Here is a 17,138-nt window from a genome sequence, read left to right on the forward strand (position 1 = left end):
AGTGGGGGACGCTGGAGATGGATCTCAGGGCAATCTCACCTCAATACCAAGCTACCCAGGTATGGGTCGAAGTCGAGAGATCCTCAGGCGGAACTGATAGATGCCCTATCAGTACCATGGAGGTTCAGACTCATATATCTTTTTCCTCCATTACCGCTTCTCCCTCGTGTGGTGGCTCAAGCAGGAGCGAGCATCTTTGATTCTGATTGCTCCTTTGTGGCCGCGAAGGACGTGGTTTGCGGATCTGTTGGGGATGTCCTCATCTTCTCAGTGGAGGTTACCTTGTCGCAGAGATCTGCTGATACAGGGTCCCTTCGTTCATCAAAATCTAGATTTTCTGAGGCTGACTGCGTGGAGATTGAACGCTTAGTCTTAGCCAATAGAGGGTTTTCTAAGAGTGTTATCAACACTCTGGTTCAAGCTCGTTAGCCAGTTACTCATCGTATCTACCATAAAGTGTGGAGGACTTACTTGTACTGGTGTGAAGAGTGTGGCTTTTTCTGGCAGAAGGTTAAGGTTGCCAGAATTGTATCTTTTCTCCAGGATGGACTGGAAAAGGGTCTATCTGCTAATTCCCTGAAGGGACAGATATGGACCCTGTCGGTGCTACTGCACAAAAGATTGACTGAGCTTCCGGATGTGCAGTCCATTGTTAAGGCTCTGGTTAGGATCAGACCCATATTTAGATCTGGGGCTCCGCCTTGGAGCCTCAATCTTGTTCTTAGTATTTTGCAGCAGGCTCCGTTTGAGCCTATGCATACTGTTGACATTAAATTGTTGTCTTGGAAGTTTCTTTTTTTTTTTTTGTTGGCTATTGCCTCTGCGCACAGAGTTTCTGAGATGTCTTCTTTGCAATGTGGTCCCTCTTATCTTGTTTTCATGCTGATTAGGCAGTTTTACGCACTAAACTAGGGTTTCTTCCTACAGTGGTGTTGAATCTTAACATTAATCAAGAAATTGTTGTTCCTTCCTTGTGTCCTAATCCTTCTTCAGCGAAGGAACGTTTGCTTCACAATCTAGATGTGGTTCATGCCTTGAAGTTCTATCTTCAGTCTACTAAGGAATTCAGACAATCTTCCTCTTTGTCATCTATGTGGGGAAGCGTAAGGTGCAGAAAGCTACTACGACTTCTCTATCTTTCTGGTTGAGGAGTGTCATCCACTTAGCTTATGAGACAGCGGGACAACCGCTTCCTGAGAGGATAACGGCTCATTCCACTAGAGCAGTGGCTTCCTCTTGGGCTTTTAAGAACGAAGCCTCAATGGCTCCGATTTGTAAGGCGGCTACCTGGTCCTTGCACACTTTTTCTAAATTTTACAAGTTTGATGTGTTTGTTTCGGCTGAAGCAGCTTTCGGGAGAAAAGTTTTGCAGGCTTTGGTGCCCTCAGAATAGGGTCCGCCTCTTTTTTCTGTTTCCTCCCGTTATTCATTCAGTGTCCTGGAGCTTGGGTATAGTTTTCCCAAAAGTAAGGAATGAAGTTGTGGACTCTTCCTGCCTTATGCAAGGAAAACAAATAGAAAAACAGCAGCACTGTGGATTTTGCTTCAAAATCATGTTTTATTCCAACATTGAGGGAACAAGTATAGACGTTTTGGGCCTTCTGCCTTTGACATGACTAAGGGCAGAAGGCCCGATACGTGGTCTATACTTGTTCCCTCAATGTTTGAATAAAACATGATTTTGAAGCAAAATCGACAGTACTGCTTATTTTCTATTTTTATTCAGTACTTACCTTTGGGGTTGCAGGCCCCTACAGCTTGCATGTGAGTATATTGGAAGGTGCTGGGCAGTGTTTGACTTTTATTATGGAAGGAAAACATAATTTATGCTTACCAGATAAATTCCTTTCCTTCCTGGCAGGGAGAGTCCACGACCCCGCCCATAATTTTTTTTTTATGGGCGACTCCCTTTTCTTATTATTTCTTCTGGCACCTTTTATACCCTTATGTTTCTCCTAATTTTTCTTGTTCCCTTGGCAGAATGACTGGGGGATAGGGGAAGTGGGAGGGATATTTAAGCCTTTGGCTGGGTTGTCTTTGCCTCCTCCTGGTGGCCAGGTGTTGTATTTCCCAACAGTAAGGAATGAAGTCGTGGACTCTCCCTGCCAGGAAAGAAAGGAATTTATCTGGTAATCATAAATTGTTTTTTATCCCTCCCAAACTAGTAATTCACTAGAAATATTTTTAAGCATATTTACATCATAGTTTGAAAATGAGCTTACCTACCTTTATATTAAAATTAGAGCGTATTCCACATATGGGCTCACTTACTTTTTGTTTTTCAACAGGTTTTCAATTGTCGGGTGGTTGATTGTGACCTTGCATTGGGTTACTGCACCCTCATTTGTAAAAATGAAATTTTTCCTAAGCTTTGGGATGTTATAAACAACACATGGCAAAATTATAGCAAGGTTCTGGTATGTTAAACATTTATTAATTATTATTTATTACTTTTTTATTATTATTTTTCTTACCTATATATTCATGTTCACTTGAAATATCACTTTTAATTCAGGCCATAGCTGTGGTTGGATCACATCTTGCCCTTTTATATAATGAATATGAAGAAAGGAAAAAATTTCAAGAATTGATTATGGATGCAGGATGGGGAATCCAGCTCAGTACTTTTGGAGTAAGTATTGTTAGGTCTTATACTGCTTAGACAGTAAGCATCATGTTTTACATGCCCATTGCATAATGCATCATTTCACCTGTTAATTTGAAGATTAATACTTTGACTACTAAAGTAACTATTCTGCTTTTACCCATCTCATTGATAACTTAAAGGGCGATAAAACCCAACATTTTTCTTTCATGATTCAGCTAGAGCATGCGATTTTAAACAATATTTCAGATTACTTCTATTATCCAAGTCTCTTTATTTCTCTTGTTAAGTGTATCCAGTCCACGGATCATCCATTACTTGTGGTATATTCTCCTTCCCAACAGGAAGTTGCAAGAGGATCACCCACAGCAGAGCTGCTATATAGCTCCTCCCCTCACTGCCATACCCAGTCATTCTCTTGCAACTCTCAACAAAGATGGAGGTAGTAAGAGGAGAGTGGTGTATTATAGTTAGTTTTTTTCTTCAATCAAAAGTTTGTTATTTTTAAATGGTACCGGAGTGTACTATTTTATCTCAGGCAGCATTAGAAGAAGAATCTGCCTGCGTTTTCTATGATCTTAGCAGAAGTAACTAAGATCCACTGCCGTTCTCACATATTCTGAGGAGTGAGGTAACTTCAGAGGGGGAATGGCGTGCAGGTTATCCTGCAATAAGGTATGTGCAGTTAACATATTTCTAGGGATGGAATTTGCTAGAAAAATGCTGCTGATACCGGATTAATGTAAGTTAAGCCTAAATACAGTGATTTAATATCTACAAAGCTATATAAAAGCTTCAAGTGCAATATATAAACGTTTGCTGGCATGTTTAATCGTTTTTATATATGCTTGGTGATAAAACTTATTGGGGCCTAGTTTTTTTCCACATGGCTGGCTTGATTTTTGCCTAGAAACAGTTTCCTGAGGCTTTCCACTGTTGTAATATGAGTGGGAGGGGCCTATTTTAGCGCTTTTCTGCGCAGCTAAAATTACAGACAGAGACATTCAGCTTCCCTCTGCATGATACAGGACATCTCTGAAGGGCTCAAAATGCTTCAAAAGTCGTGTTTGAGGAGGGTAACAACCACAGTAGACCTGTGGCAGTTGTTGTGACTAGTTTTAAAAACGTTTTTTTTTTCATTTATTATTCCGTTTTTGGTATTAAGGGGTTAATCATCCATTTGCAAGTGGGTGCAATGTAGAGCTGCAACAACTAATCGTCATAATCGATAATAATCGATTATGAAAATAGTTGTCAACGAATCTCATAATCGATTAGTTGGTTTGCAATTAGTTGGTCTGTGCACAACACCAGCTGCTTCACTCCAATGAACTCCTGCATTTGGTATTGTGTTTTATGGTTATGTCCTTAGCCTAAAGGATGTCTACAGACGTCTACTTTTCACTTTTTCAGGACAGTATACGTTTACAACTACCCCTGGCTTATGTGCAACCCAGATATAATAGTCATCATTTGGATTGTTTATATTAAATCAGGCGATTTGGAACTATGCTTTGCATAATATAGTGCAGAGCTTGTTATTTACACCTAGCCCCTAGACTGATGGGAGTTATATAAATTGATGTGCACTATTATCTGTTTGCACAATTATTAGCGTATTGCTTGTTATTGCTGATTATATGTACTGTAAAAATAAATGTGTAAGGCTTTGTCCTGTTATTGATATACAGTCCTTAGCGCGTTTTGTTTTGTTTTTTATTGTTTTTTTATATTTTTTATGTATTGTGATATGTACCAGATTCAACCTATATGTATATATCTGTTATTTTTAGAGCGGACTAGATATTTCCCCTAACCTTATACCTGGTTATTTACCATTGCATATAGATATTCAAGATATTTTTTATGTAAGAATTAAGTTAAGGGTTACTTTGAGAGGCCCCTTGCCAAGGTGAAAACCCCTTTGCATTGGTGAAGAGCTAACAAAGATAAATATCCCACTTTGGTGAAATTGGCAAAACCCTACTTATACATCTCAAGCACCTCAACACCATCTTAGTGCCTTTTCTCTGCTGCAGGAAATATTGCTGCAAACAGAGAACCAGCCTTAGCCAGAAGCATGTGGACATGTTGAGATTTTTGCATTTCAATGCAAAGTTTCTGAAAGAGTGAATAACAGAATGCTATTAACAGTGATAGGCCCCTATTTATCAAAGGTGTTGCGGACCTGATCCGACAGTGCGGATCAGGTCCCCAACACCTCGCTAAATGCGGAGAGTAATACGCTCTCCGCATTTAACATTGCACCAGCAGCTCACAAGAGCTGCTGGTGCAACGCCGCCCCCTGCTGACTCGCGGCCAATCGGCCGCCAGCAGGGGGGTGTCAATCAACCCGATCGTACTCGATCGGGTTGATTTCCGGCGATCCCTGTCTGCCTGCTCAGAGCAGGCGGACAGGGTTATGGAGCAGCGGTCTTTAGACCACTGCTTCATAACTTGTGTTTCTGGCGAGTCTGAAGACTCGCCAGAAACAGGGGCCCACAAGCTCCGTTCGGAGCTTGATAAATGGGCCCCATAGTCTCTTTCTAGTTCTACCTCTTTTCAAACAGTTTGTGGTTTTGTTTAATTATAAAACTGTTATCTGCTGCTTAAAAATTGGATAAACAATTGTGTTAATGTAAAGTTTTAGTCTGACGTTTATATTTGTAACACTCAGTATGTGGATTCTATTTAAAATATAGGAAACAATTATTGTTTCTTTTTTTTATCCGATTAGTCGATTAATTGAAAAAATAATCGGCCGATTAATCGATTATGAAAATAATCGTTAGTTGCAGCCCTAGTGCAATGCTCTGCTAACTTGTTACATACACTGTAAAAATTTCGTTAGTGTAACTGCCTTTTTTCACTGTTATTTCAAATTTTGACAAAATTTGTTTTTCTTAAAGGCACAGTAACGTTTTTTATATTGCTTGTTAACTTGTTTTAAAGTGTTTTCCAAGCTTGCTAGTCTCATTGCTAGTCTGTACAAACATGTCTGACACAGAGGAAACTACTTGTTCATTATGTTTAAAAGCCATGGTGGAGCCCCATAGGAGAATGTGTACTAAATGTATTGATTTCACCTTAAACAGTAAAGATCAGTCTTTATCTATAAAAGAATTGTCACCAGAGGGTTCTGTCGAGGGGGAAGTTATGCCGACTAACTCTCCCCACGTGTCGGACCCTTTGCCTCCCGCTCAAGGGACGCACGCTAATATGGCGCCAAGTACATCAGGGACACCCATAGCGATTACTTTGCAGGACATGGCTGCGATCATGGATAATACCCTGTCAGCGGTATTAGCCAGATTGCCTGAATTAAGAGGCAAGCGCGATAGCTCTGGGTTTAGACGAGATACAGAGCGCGTAGATGCTGTAAGAGCCATGTCTGTTACTGCGTCACAATATGCAGAACCTGAGGACGGAGAGCTTCAGTCTGTGGGTGACATCTCTGACTCGGGGAAACCTGATTCAGAGATTTCTAATTTTAAATTTAAGCTTGAGAACCTCAGTGTATTGCTTGGGGAGGTGTTAGCTGCTCTGAATGACTGTGACACAATTGCAGTGCCAGAGAAATTGTGTAGACTGGATAAATACTATGCAGTGCCGGTGTGTACTGAGGTTTTTCCAATACCTAAAAGGTTTACAGAAATTATTAGTAAGGAGTGGGATAGACCCGGTGTGCCGTTTTCCCCCCCTCCTATATTTAGAAAAATGTTTCCCATAGACGCCACTCCACGGGACTTATGGCAGACGGTCCCTAAGGTGGAGGGAGCAGTTTCTATTTTAGCAAAGCGTACCACTATCCCGGTTGAGGACAGTTTAATTTTTTATCCATTGGATCTGAAAAAGCACGAGGGTTACCTTAAGAAAATGTTTATTCAACAAGGTTTTATTTTACAGCCCCTTGCATGCATTGCGCCTGTCACTGCTGCGGCGGCATTCTGGTTTGAGGCCCTGGAAGAGGCCATCCATACAGCTCCATTGACTGAAATCATTGACAAGCTTAGAACACTTAAGCTAGCTAACTCATTTGTTTCTGATGCCATTGTTCATTTGACTAAACTAACGGCTAAAAATTCAGGATTCGCCATCCAGGCGCGTAGGGCGCTATGGCTTAAATCCTGGTCAGCTGACGTGACTTCAAAGTCTAAATTACTCAACATTCCTTTCAAGGGGCAGACCTTATTCGGGCCTGGTTTGAAGGAAATTATTGCTGACATTACTGGAGGTAAGGGTCATACCCTTCCTCAGGACAGGGCCAAATCAAGGGCCAAACAGTCTAATTTTCATGCCTTTTGAAATTTCAAGGCAGGTGCAGCATCAACTTCCTCTGCTTCAAAACAAGAGGGAACTTTTGCTCAATCCAAGCATTCCTGGAAATCTAACCAGTCCTGGAACAAGGGCAAGCAGGCCAGAAAGCCTGCTGCTGCCTCCAAGACAGCATGAAGGAACGGCCCCCTATCCGGCAACAGATCTAGTAGGGGGCAGACTATATGTCTTTGCCCAGGCATGGGAAAGAGATGTTCAGGATACCTGGGCGTTGGAGATCATATCTCAGGGATATCTTCTGGACTTCAAAGCTTCTCCTCCACAAGGGAGATTTCACCTTTCAAGATTATCTGCAAACCAGATAAAGAAAGAGGCATTCCTACGCTGCGTGCAAGACCTCCTAGTAATGGGAGTGATCCATCCAGTTCCGCGGACGGAACAAGGACAGGGTTTTTATTCAAATCTGTTTGTGGTTGCCAAAAAAGAGGGAACCTTCAGACCAATTTTGGATCTAAAGATCTTAAACAAATTCCTCAGAGTTCCATCATTCAAGATGGAAACTATTCGAACCATCTTACCCATGATCCAAGAGGGTCAGTACATGACCACAGTGGACTTAAAGGATGCCTACCTTCACATTCCGATTCACAAGAATCATCATCAGTTCCTGAGATTTGTCTTTCTAGACAGGCATTACCAATTTGTAGCTCTTCCCTTCGGGTTGGCTACAGCCCCAAGAATTTTTACAAAGGTTCTGGGCTCACTTCTGACGGTTCTAAGACTGCGAGGCATAGCGGTGGCTCCTTATCTAGACGACATCCTGATACAGGCGTCAAGCTTTCAAATTGCCAAGTCTCATACAGAGATAGTTCTGGCATTTCTGAGGTCGCATGGGTGGAAAGTGAACGAAGAAAAGAGTTCTCTATCTCCTCTCACAAGGGTTTCCTTCCTAGGGACTCTTATAGATTCTTTAGAAATGAAAATTTACCTGACGGAGTCCAGGTTATCAAAACTTCTAAATGCTTGCCTTGTTCTTCACTCCACTCCGCGCCCTGCGGTGGCTCAGTGAATGGAGGTAATCGGCTTAATGGTAGCGGCAATGAACATAGTGCCATTTGCGCGCCTGCATCTCAGACCGCTGCAATTATGCATGCTCAGTCAGTGGAATGGGGATTACACAGATTTGTCCCCTCTACTAAATCTGGATCAGGAAACCAGAGATTCTCTTCTCTGGTGGTTATCTCGGTCCACCTGTCCAAGGGTATGACCTTTCGCAGACCAGATTGGACGATTGTAACAACAGATGCCAGCCTTCTAGGTTGGGGTGCAGTCTGGAACTCCCTGAAGGCTCAGGGATCGTGGACTCAGGAGGAGAAACTCCTCCCAATAAATATTCTGGAGTTAAGAGCAATATTCAATGCTCTTCTAGCTTGGCCTCAGTTAGCAACCCTGAGGTTCATCAGATTTCAGTCGGACAACATCACGACTGTGGCTTACATCAACCATCAAGGGGGAACCAGGAGTTCCTTAGCGATGTTAGAAGTCTCCAAGATAATTCGCTGGGCAGAGTCTCACTCTTGCCACCTATCAGCAATCCATATCCCAGGTGTAGAGAACTGGGAGGCAGATTTTCTAAGTCGTCAGACTTTTCATCCGGGGGAGTGGGAACTCCATCCGGAGGTGTTTGCTCAATTGGTTCATCGTTGGGGCAAACCAGAACTGGATCTCATGGCGTCTCGCCAGAACGCCAAGCTTCCTTGTTACGGATCCAGGTCCAGGGACCCAGAAGCAACGCTGATAGATGCTCTAGCAGCTCCTTGGTTCTTCAACCTGGCTTATGTGTTTCCACCGTTTCCTCTGCTCCCTTGACTGATTGCCAAAATCAGACAGGAGAGGGCATCGGTGATTCTGATAGCGCCTGCGTGGCCACGCAGGACCTGGTATGCAGACCTAGTGGACATGTCATCCTTTCCACCATGGACTCTGCCTCTGAGACAAGACCTTCTCATACAAGGTCCTTTCAATCATCCGAGTCTAATTTCTCTGAGACTGACTGCATGGAGATTGAACGCTTGATCCTATCAAAGCGTGGCTTCTCCGAGTCAGTCATTGATACCTTAATACAGGCACGAAAGCCTGTCACCAGGAAAATCTACCTCAAGATATGGCGTAAATATCTTCATTGGTGTGAATCCAATAATTACTCATGGAGTAGGGTTAGGATTCCTAGGATATTGTCCTTCCTCCAAGAGGGTTTGGACAAAGGATTATCAGCTAGTTCTTTAAAGGGACAGATTTCTGCTCTGTCTATTCTTTTACACAAGCGTCTGGCAGAAGTTCCAGACGTTCAGGCATTTTGTCAGGCTTTAGTTAGAATTAAGCCTGTGTTTAAACCTGTTGCTCCTCCATGGAGCTTAAACTTGGTTCTTAAAGTTCTTCAAGGAGTTCCGTTTTAACCCCTTCATTCTATTGATATCAAACTTCTATCATGGAAAGTTCTTTTTCTGATGGCTATTTCCTCGGCTCGAAGAGTCTCGGAGTTATCTGCCTTACATTGTGATTCTCCTTATCTGATTTTTCATTCAGATAAAGTAGTTCTGCGTACAAAACCTGGGTTTTTACCCAAGGTGGTTTCTAACAAGAATATCAATTAAGAGATTGTTGTTCCATCATTATGTCCTAATCCTTCTTCGAAGAAGGAACGTCTTTTGCATAATCTAGACGTAGTCCGTGCCTTGAAGTTTTACTTACAAGCTACTAAAGATTTTCGTCAAACATCTAACCTGTTTGTTGTTTACTCTGGACAGAGGAGAGGTCAAAAGGCCTCGGCATTCTCTCTTTCTTTTTGTCTTCGGAGTATAATCCGTTTAGCCTATGAGACTGCTGGACAGCAGCCCCCTGAAAGGATTACAGCTCATTCTACTAGAGCTGTGGCTTCCACCTGGGCCTTTAAAAATTAGGCTTCTGTTGAACAGATTTGCAAGGCTGCGACTTGGTCTTCGCTTCATACCTTTTCCAAATTTTACAAATTTGATACTTTTGCTTCTTCGGAGGCTGTTTTTGGGAGAAAGGTTCTACAGGCAGTGGTTCCTTCCGTTTAAGTTCCTGCCTTGTCCCTCCCATCATCCGTGTACTTTAGCTTTGGTATTGGTATCCCACAAGTAATGGATGATCCGAGGACTGGATACACTTAACAAGAGAAAACATAATTTATGCTTACCTGATAAATTTATTTCTCTTGTAGTGTATCCAGTCCACGGCCCGCCCTGTCCTTTTAAGGCAGGTCTAAATTTTAATTAAACTACAGTCACCACTGCACCCTATGGTTTCTCCTTTCTCGGCTTGTTTCGGTCGAATGACTGGATATGGCAGTGAGGGGAGGAGCTATATAGCAGCTCTGCTGTGGGTGATCCTCTTGCAACTTCCTGTTGGGAAGGAGAATATCCCACAAGTAATGGATGATCCGTGGACTGGATACACTACAAGAGAAATAAATTTATCAGGTAAGCATAAATTATGTTTTTCTTGGTATCCTTTGTTGAACCAGCAGCTAGGCACTACTGGGAACTAGCTAAACACATCTGATGAACTAATGGCAGTAGACATTTGTGTGCAGCCACCTACTACTAGCCATTCCTACTCTTGAGCCTACCTAGGTATGCTTTTCAGCTAAGGATACCAAGGGAACGAAACAAATTAGATGTTACAAGTAGGTTATTTAATATCACATGCTCTGTCTGAATAATAAAATGAACATTTTCAATTTCATGTGCCTTTAATCTATTTTAACTGAATTCTTTGGTAGTTTGTAGTTTGTACTTTGTGTTATAATTAAATGCATTGTATATGTACGCTTTTTTTTCTATTGATCATGCTCTTTCATGTACTACTGACAAGAAAACACATATAATTTACATGCAACCTCAATGTTTTATGGATTGTTATTTTAATAAAATTGTTATCAAGCAATTATTAATAATGTTCTAATTCTGCTCTTATGTTTTTTCCTTTAATAGATTTCATTCCAGTCTGTGTTTAGACATTGTTCTGAGAGGAAGAGAGAACTAATTGGGACTTTAGTACAAAATTCAAATGTAGACACAGCACTTTTATTGAAATATTGCAGGTAAAACATTGAAAACGAGAGAATGCATTACAGCTACTACTGTTATTTATCAGTATTGCCTTATGTTAATATAAATGAATGTATGTTTAGTAACCAGTTTTATGTGTCTTGTTTTCTAGTACATTCAATCTGGACAGTGATGCTGCCCTCCAACTTTATATAGAAACTCTTCTTCTCTCTTGTTCAACCTGGAAACCTGGGGATGGTGATCTCTCTCTGGATCCCATTAAACTGACACATTCGGAGTTAGTTACCAAAGCGAAAGGCATTATTCCCATGTTAAAAAGCACACAAGATCTGGTTATCAGTCTCGCTGGCATACTGCAAAAGGTTAATATGCAAAGTCTACTATTGAAAATCTAGCTTAAAGGGACAGTAAAGTCTAATTAAACTTAAATGGATTGATTAGTGCATAACTTATTCAGTGTATTTCTGTTATCATTTTTTCTTAATTCTTTTGGAATGCTTTGTTAAGAGTGTGCACGTGTCTTTAGCCATCTGGCAGCAGTAATATCAACAATGTTTACAGCAATAATTGCACACACTACTGCCGAAGAATGCTAAAGACATATGCACACTCTTAAGCTCCTATCAGCCTACCTAGATTTACTCTTCATTAAAGAATAACAAGAGGAAAAAAGCAAATTTGATGATAGAAGTTTATTAAAAAGTTGTTTAACACCTTAACGGCAAATAACGACATGTGTGTTCATCATCCATACAGTTCTTCTAAGTGCAGCTTACAATCATGTGTAGTGATCCTGGGCGGAAGTTGCTTTCAGTGTGAATTGTGGCCACACCTGCACTTACTGCAGCATACAAGGTGGCTAAGCATCTCCAGGGGGTTGCTGGTGACATCACCACAATGGACGTGGTCATCTCACCAAGCCTGGAAACCCAAATGTGACTAGTATTAGTGTTAAATTCCTTAAGTTCTAGAGACCCTAAGACCCACGGTTTGTGTGTCTTATGAATATTAAGTGTAAGCACAGTTCAAAAAATAAAATTACATCTCCAATTAAATGCTGTACAGGAAACTGGATGGGGGATGAATATTTAAACCCCTCAATGTCAGCTCCCTTAAGCTTTAGAAACTCCCAAGACCCACCATTTGGAAGGCAGTCGTCTTTGGGGTACAGGTAAAAATCTCCAAATCCAGAATTCCAAAATCCAATCTTATTCTGAAATCTAAACTTTATAGTTATTTTTCTTTCTAATGACACGGTGAGTCCACGGATCATCATCAATCACTGTTGGGTATATCACTCCTGGCCAGCAGGAGGAGGCAAAGAGCACCACAGCAAAGCTGTTAAGTATCACTTCCCTTCCCACAACCCCCAGTCATTCTCTTTGCCTTCAGTACAAGGTGAAGTTTTAGGTGGATCAGCCAATAGAATTGACCTCGCATTCTATTGGCTCATCCAATCAGCCAATCGGATTGAACTTCAATCTGATTGGCTGATTAAATCAACCAATCAGATTTTTCCTACCTTAATTCCGATTGGCTGATAGAATCCTAGCAGTCAATCGGAATTCGAGTGACGCCATCTTGGATGACGTCATTTAAAGGAACCTTCATTAGTTGTTAGTCCGTCGGAAGTAGAGGATGGCTCCGCGTCGGCTGGATAGAAGATGGCTCCGCTCCGGAAGGATGAAGATGCCGCCTGGATGAAGATGTCTGCTGGTCCGGATGTCCTCTTCTGCCTGGATAGGATGAAGACTTCTGCCAGTCCGGATGTCCTCTTCTGTCCCATCGGTGGCCGGCTGGCTGAAGACGGCTCAAGGTAGGGTGATCTTCAGGGGGGTAGTGTTAGGTTTTTTTAAGGGGGGATCGGGTGGGTTTTAGAGTAGGGGTGTGTGGGTGGTGTGTTGTAATGTTGGGGGGGGGGGGTTGTATTTTTTTTTACAGGAAAAAGAGCTGATTACTTTGGGGCAATGCCCCGCAAAAAGCCCTTTTAAGGGCTGGTAAAAGAGCTGATTACTTTAGGGTAGGGAATTTTATTATTTTGGGGGGCTTTTGTATTTTATTAGGGGGCTTAGATTAGGTGTAATTAGATTAAAATATATTTTTATTTTTTTTTGGAATTTAGTGTTTGTTTTTTTTGTATTATAGTTTTGTTTATTGAATTGTATTTTAGTTTAGATAATTGTAGTTAATTTATTTAATTAATTTATTGATAGTGTAGTGTTAGGTGTATTTGTAACTTAGGTTAGGATTTATTTTACAGGTAATTTTGTAATTATTTTAACTAGGTAGCTATTAAATAGTTATTAACTATTTAATAGCTATTGTACCTAGTTAAAATAAATACAAAGTTGCCTGTAAAATAAATATAAATCCTAAAATAGCTACAATGTAACTATTAGTTATATTGTAGCTATATTAGGGTTTATTTTATAGGTGAGTATTTAGTTTTAAATAGGATTAATTTATTTAATTATAGTAATTTTAGTTCGTTTTATTTAAATTATATTTAACTTAGGGGGGTGTTAGGGTTAGACTTAGGTTTAGGGGTTAATAACTTTATTATAGTAGCGGCGATGTTGGAGGCGGGAGATTAGGGGTAAATAATTGTAGGTAGGTGGCGGCGATGTTAGGGAGGGCAGATTAGGGGTTAATAAAATGTATTATAGTGTTTGCGTGGCGGGAGTGCAGCGGTTTAGGGGTTAATACATTTATTAAAGCAATTGACGTAAGGGGATTTGCGGTAGCCTCGAGTCGCGGAAAAAAAGTGAGCGGTAGACCCTTTCCTGCCTGACTCGTAATACCAGCGGGCGTTAAAAAGCAGCGTTAGGACTTCTTAACGCTGCTTTTTAAGGCTAACGCAGAACTCTAAATCTAGCCGTCTGTCTTTCTTTTTTCACAGACCTCTGTAAGGAGTTGGCGTCCTTCCATGTTGTGTGAGCGGTCCTCCTGCCGGACGGCTAGATACAGGTAAGTGCATCTTGTCTTCTGGGGCTAGGAGGCTGGCACTTTAGAGCCATTGAAAATATATTGGGCTCTCTGCAATTTATTGATGGGACTTCACATAATCCTGAGTGGGGTTTGTTAAAGCACAAGGCAGGTACTGTTAGGCATGTGACAGGAGACGGTAATTAACTCCCTTCATGAATAAGAAGGGGTTAATTTCTTATTGGGGTTTAGTCGAGGCACAAAATATACATTTGCTCTCTCTGAGCCGGATTCTAGTTTATTTTTACCCGGATGAGAGGATTCCGTTATGTTAATTCCCTCCATAACCTAAGGGTCTTGTGAGGTAGAGCCTCTGCATCGGTACCTTTATTTAGGGGCTTTATGGTGTTTGCATTTACTTTTAGCGCTATTTTGCATTTGCTTTATTGCGGCTTGTGGCTCTTATGTTTTTCTGTTGACTGGGAAGTGCGCGCTTTAGGTTAATGGCGCAGCTTCTCACAGCCTGGTCAGCTCCTAACTCTTCTTTTCTAGAGCGGCATCGACCGCATCTATGTGTAAATACAGCATTTAGTTTGCTGTTTAGTTCTGTCACGGCTGTTGTCGTGTAGCCAGCCGTCTTAATATTTCTAAATCCTTTTTGTGTTATATGGGGGAGAAGAGTGAGAATATATTTGCTCCGTTATAATTATTAGTTAGTCTAATTAAAGACCCAGTGTGTTGGTGAGACAAAATGGATACATTTAAAGAGACAGTATTACTTTAAATATATAATCTTTATTTCAATTTTTTCTAGATTCAGCTTCCTGGTGGGTTTAGTCACTTTTGGGGGCTGTATCAGGGTTCTGTTTATTGCAACACAATGTTAATGTGCAAATCATATTCTATCCAAACGATATGAGTGTGCTCTCCATTTAAAAACGCTGTTCTACAAGTAGCAGTTTACAGGAGAGCAATCATTTCTGCATAATAATTAATAATTAATTAAAGTGACAGTCTCTTATTTTTTCATTGTAATATTTAGATATTAAAATATTAATTTCTCCAACATAGGTGTGTCCGGTCCACGGCGTCATCCTTACTTGTGGGATATTCTCTTCCCCAACAGGAAATGGCAAAGAGCCCAGCAAAGCTGGTCACATGATCCCTCCTAGGCTCCGCCTACCCCAGTCATTCTCTTTGCCGTTGTACAGGCAACATCTCCACGGAGATGGCTTAGAGTTTTTTAGTGTTTAACTGTAGTTTTTCATTATTCAATCAAGAGTTTGTTATTTTCAAATAGTGCTGGTACGTACTATTTACTCAGAAACAGAAAAGAGATGAAGAATTCTGTTTGTATGAGGAAAATGATTTTAGCAACCGTAACTAAAATCCATGGCTGTTCCACACAGGACTGTTGAGAGCAATTAACTTCAGTTGGGGGAACAGTTTGCAGTCTCTTGCTGCTTGAGGTATGACACATTCTAACAAGACGATGTAATGCTGGAAGCTGTCATTTTCCCTTTGGGATCCGGTAAGCCATGTTTATTACAATTGTAAATAAGGGCTTCACAAGGGCTTATTTAAACTGTAGACTTTTTTTGGGCTAAAATCGATTGATATTAACACATATTTAGCCTTGAGGAATCATTTATTCTGGGTATTTTGATATGATTATATCGGCAGGCACTGTTTTAGACACTTTATTCTTTAGGGGCTTTCCCTAATCATATCAGAGCCTCATTTTCGCGCCGGTATGGCGCACTTGTTTTTGAGGACAGCATGGCATGCAGCTGCATGTGTGTGGAGCTCTGATACATAGAAAAGTCTTTCTGAAGGCATCATTTGGTATCGTATTCCCCTTTGGGCTTGGTTGGGTCTCAGCAAAGCAGATTCCAGGGACTGTAAAGGGGTTAAATATAAAAACGGCTCCGGTTCCGTTATTTTAAGGGTTAAAGCTTCCAAATTTGGTGTGCAATACTTTTAAGGCTTTAAGACACTGTGGTGAAATTTTGGTGAATTTTGAACAATTCCTTCATACTTTTTCGCAATTGCAATAATAAAGTGTGTTTAGTTTAAAATTTAAAGTGACAGTAACGGTTTTATTTTAAAACGTTTTTTGTGCTTTGTTATCAAGGGGAAACCAAGGTTCCTTCTCATTTAACTATATGTATTTTATGTCATAAAAAAAATTTAGTAAAAATGATGCCCAAGATGATTCCTCAAGTGAGGGGAGTAAGCATGGTACTGCATCATCCCCTCCTTCGTCTACACCAGTCTTGCCCATACAGGAGGCCCCTAGTACATCTAGTGCGCCAATACTCCTTACTATGCAACATTTAACGGCTGTAATGGATAATTCTATCAAAAACATTTTAGCCAATATGCCCACTTATCAGCGAAAGCGCGACTGCTCTGTTTTAGAAAATTCTGTAGAGCATGAGAACGCTGATGATATGGTTTCTGAAGGGCCCCTACACCAGTCTGAGGGGGCCAGGGAGGTTTTGTCTGAGGGAGAAATTTCAGATTCAGGAAACATTTCTCAACAAGCTGAACCTGATGTGATTACTTTTAAATTTAAGTTGGAACATCTCCGCGCTCTGCTTAAGGAGGTGTTATCCAATTTGGATGATTGTGATTATCTGGTCATTCCAGAACCACTATGTAAACTGGAAAAGTTCTTAGAGGCCCCGGGGCCCCCCGAAGCTTTTCCTATATCCAAGCGGGTGGCGTACATTGTTAGTAAAGAATGGGACAGGCCCGGTATACCTTTAGTACCTCCCCCCATATTTATAAAATTGTTTTCCTATAGTCGACCCCAGAAAGGACTGATGGCAGACAGTCCCCAAGGTCGAGGGGGCGGTTTCTACTCTACACAAGCGCGCCACTATATTCATAGAAGATAGTTGTGTTTTCCAAGATCCTATGGATAAAAAATTAGAAGGTCTGCTAAAGATGTTTGTTCAGCAAGGTTCCCTTCTACAACCAATTGCATGCATTGTCCCTGTCACTGCAGCCGCGTGTTTCTAGTTTGATGAGCTAGGAAAGGCGATTATTAGTAATTCTTCTTCTTATGAGGAGATTATGGACAGAATTCGTGCTCTTAAATTGGCTAATTCTTTCACCCTAGACGCCACCTTGCAATTGGCTAGGTTAGCGGCGAAAAAGTTCTGGGTTTGCTATTGTGGCGCAGAGCGCTTTGGTTAAAATCTTGGGCAGCGGATGCGTCTTCCAAGAACAAA

General features: G+C 41.1%; 1 protein-coding gene across 1 annotated transcript in view; it reads left to right on the forward strand.

The window, feature by feature from the left end:
* Positions 1 to 17,138, forward strand: part of KNTC1 (kinetochore associated 1) — a 1,377,837-nt gene that overhangs the window by 856,467 nt on the left and 504,232 nt on the right. The window contains exons 41-44 of the mRNA XM_053701768.1: positions 2,289 to 2,417; positions 2,516 to 2,632; positions 10,897 to 11,006; positions 11,126 to 11,336. Coding sequence (XP_053557743.1) covers positions 2,289 to 2,417; positions 2,516 to 2,632; positions 10,897 to 11,006; positions 11,126 to 11,336 — 567 coding nt within the window. The remainder of the gene's footprint in view (positions 1 to 2,288; positions 2,418 to 2,515; positions 2,633 to 10,896; positions 11,007 to 11,125; positions 11,337 to 17,138) is intronic.

This window comes from Bombina bombina, chromosome 2 (assembly GCF_027579735.1).
Source record: "Bombina bombina isolate aBomBom1 chromosome 2, aBomBom1.pri, whole genome shotgun sequence".
NCBI lineage: Eukaryota > Metazoa > Chordata > Amphibia > Anura > Bombinatoridae > Bombina > Bombina bombina.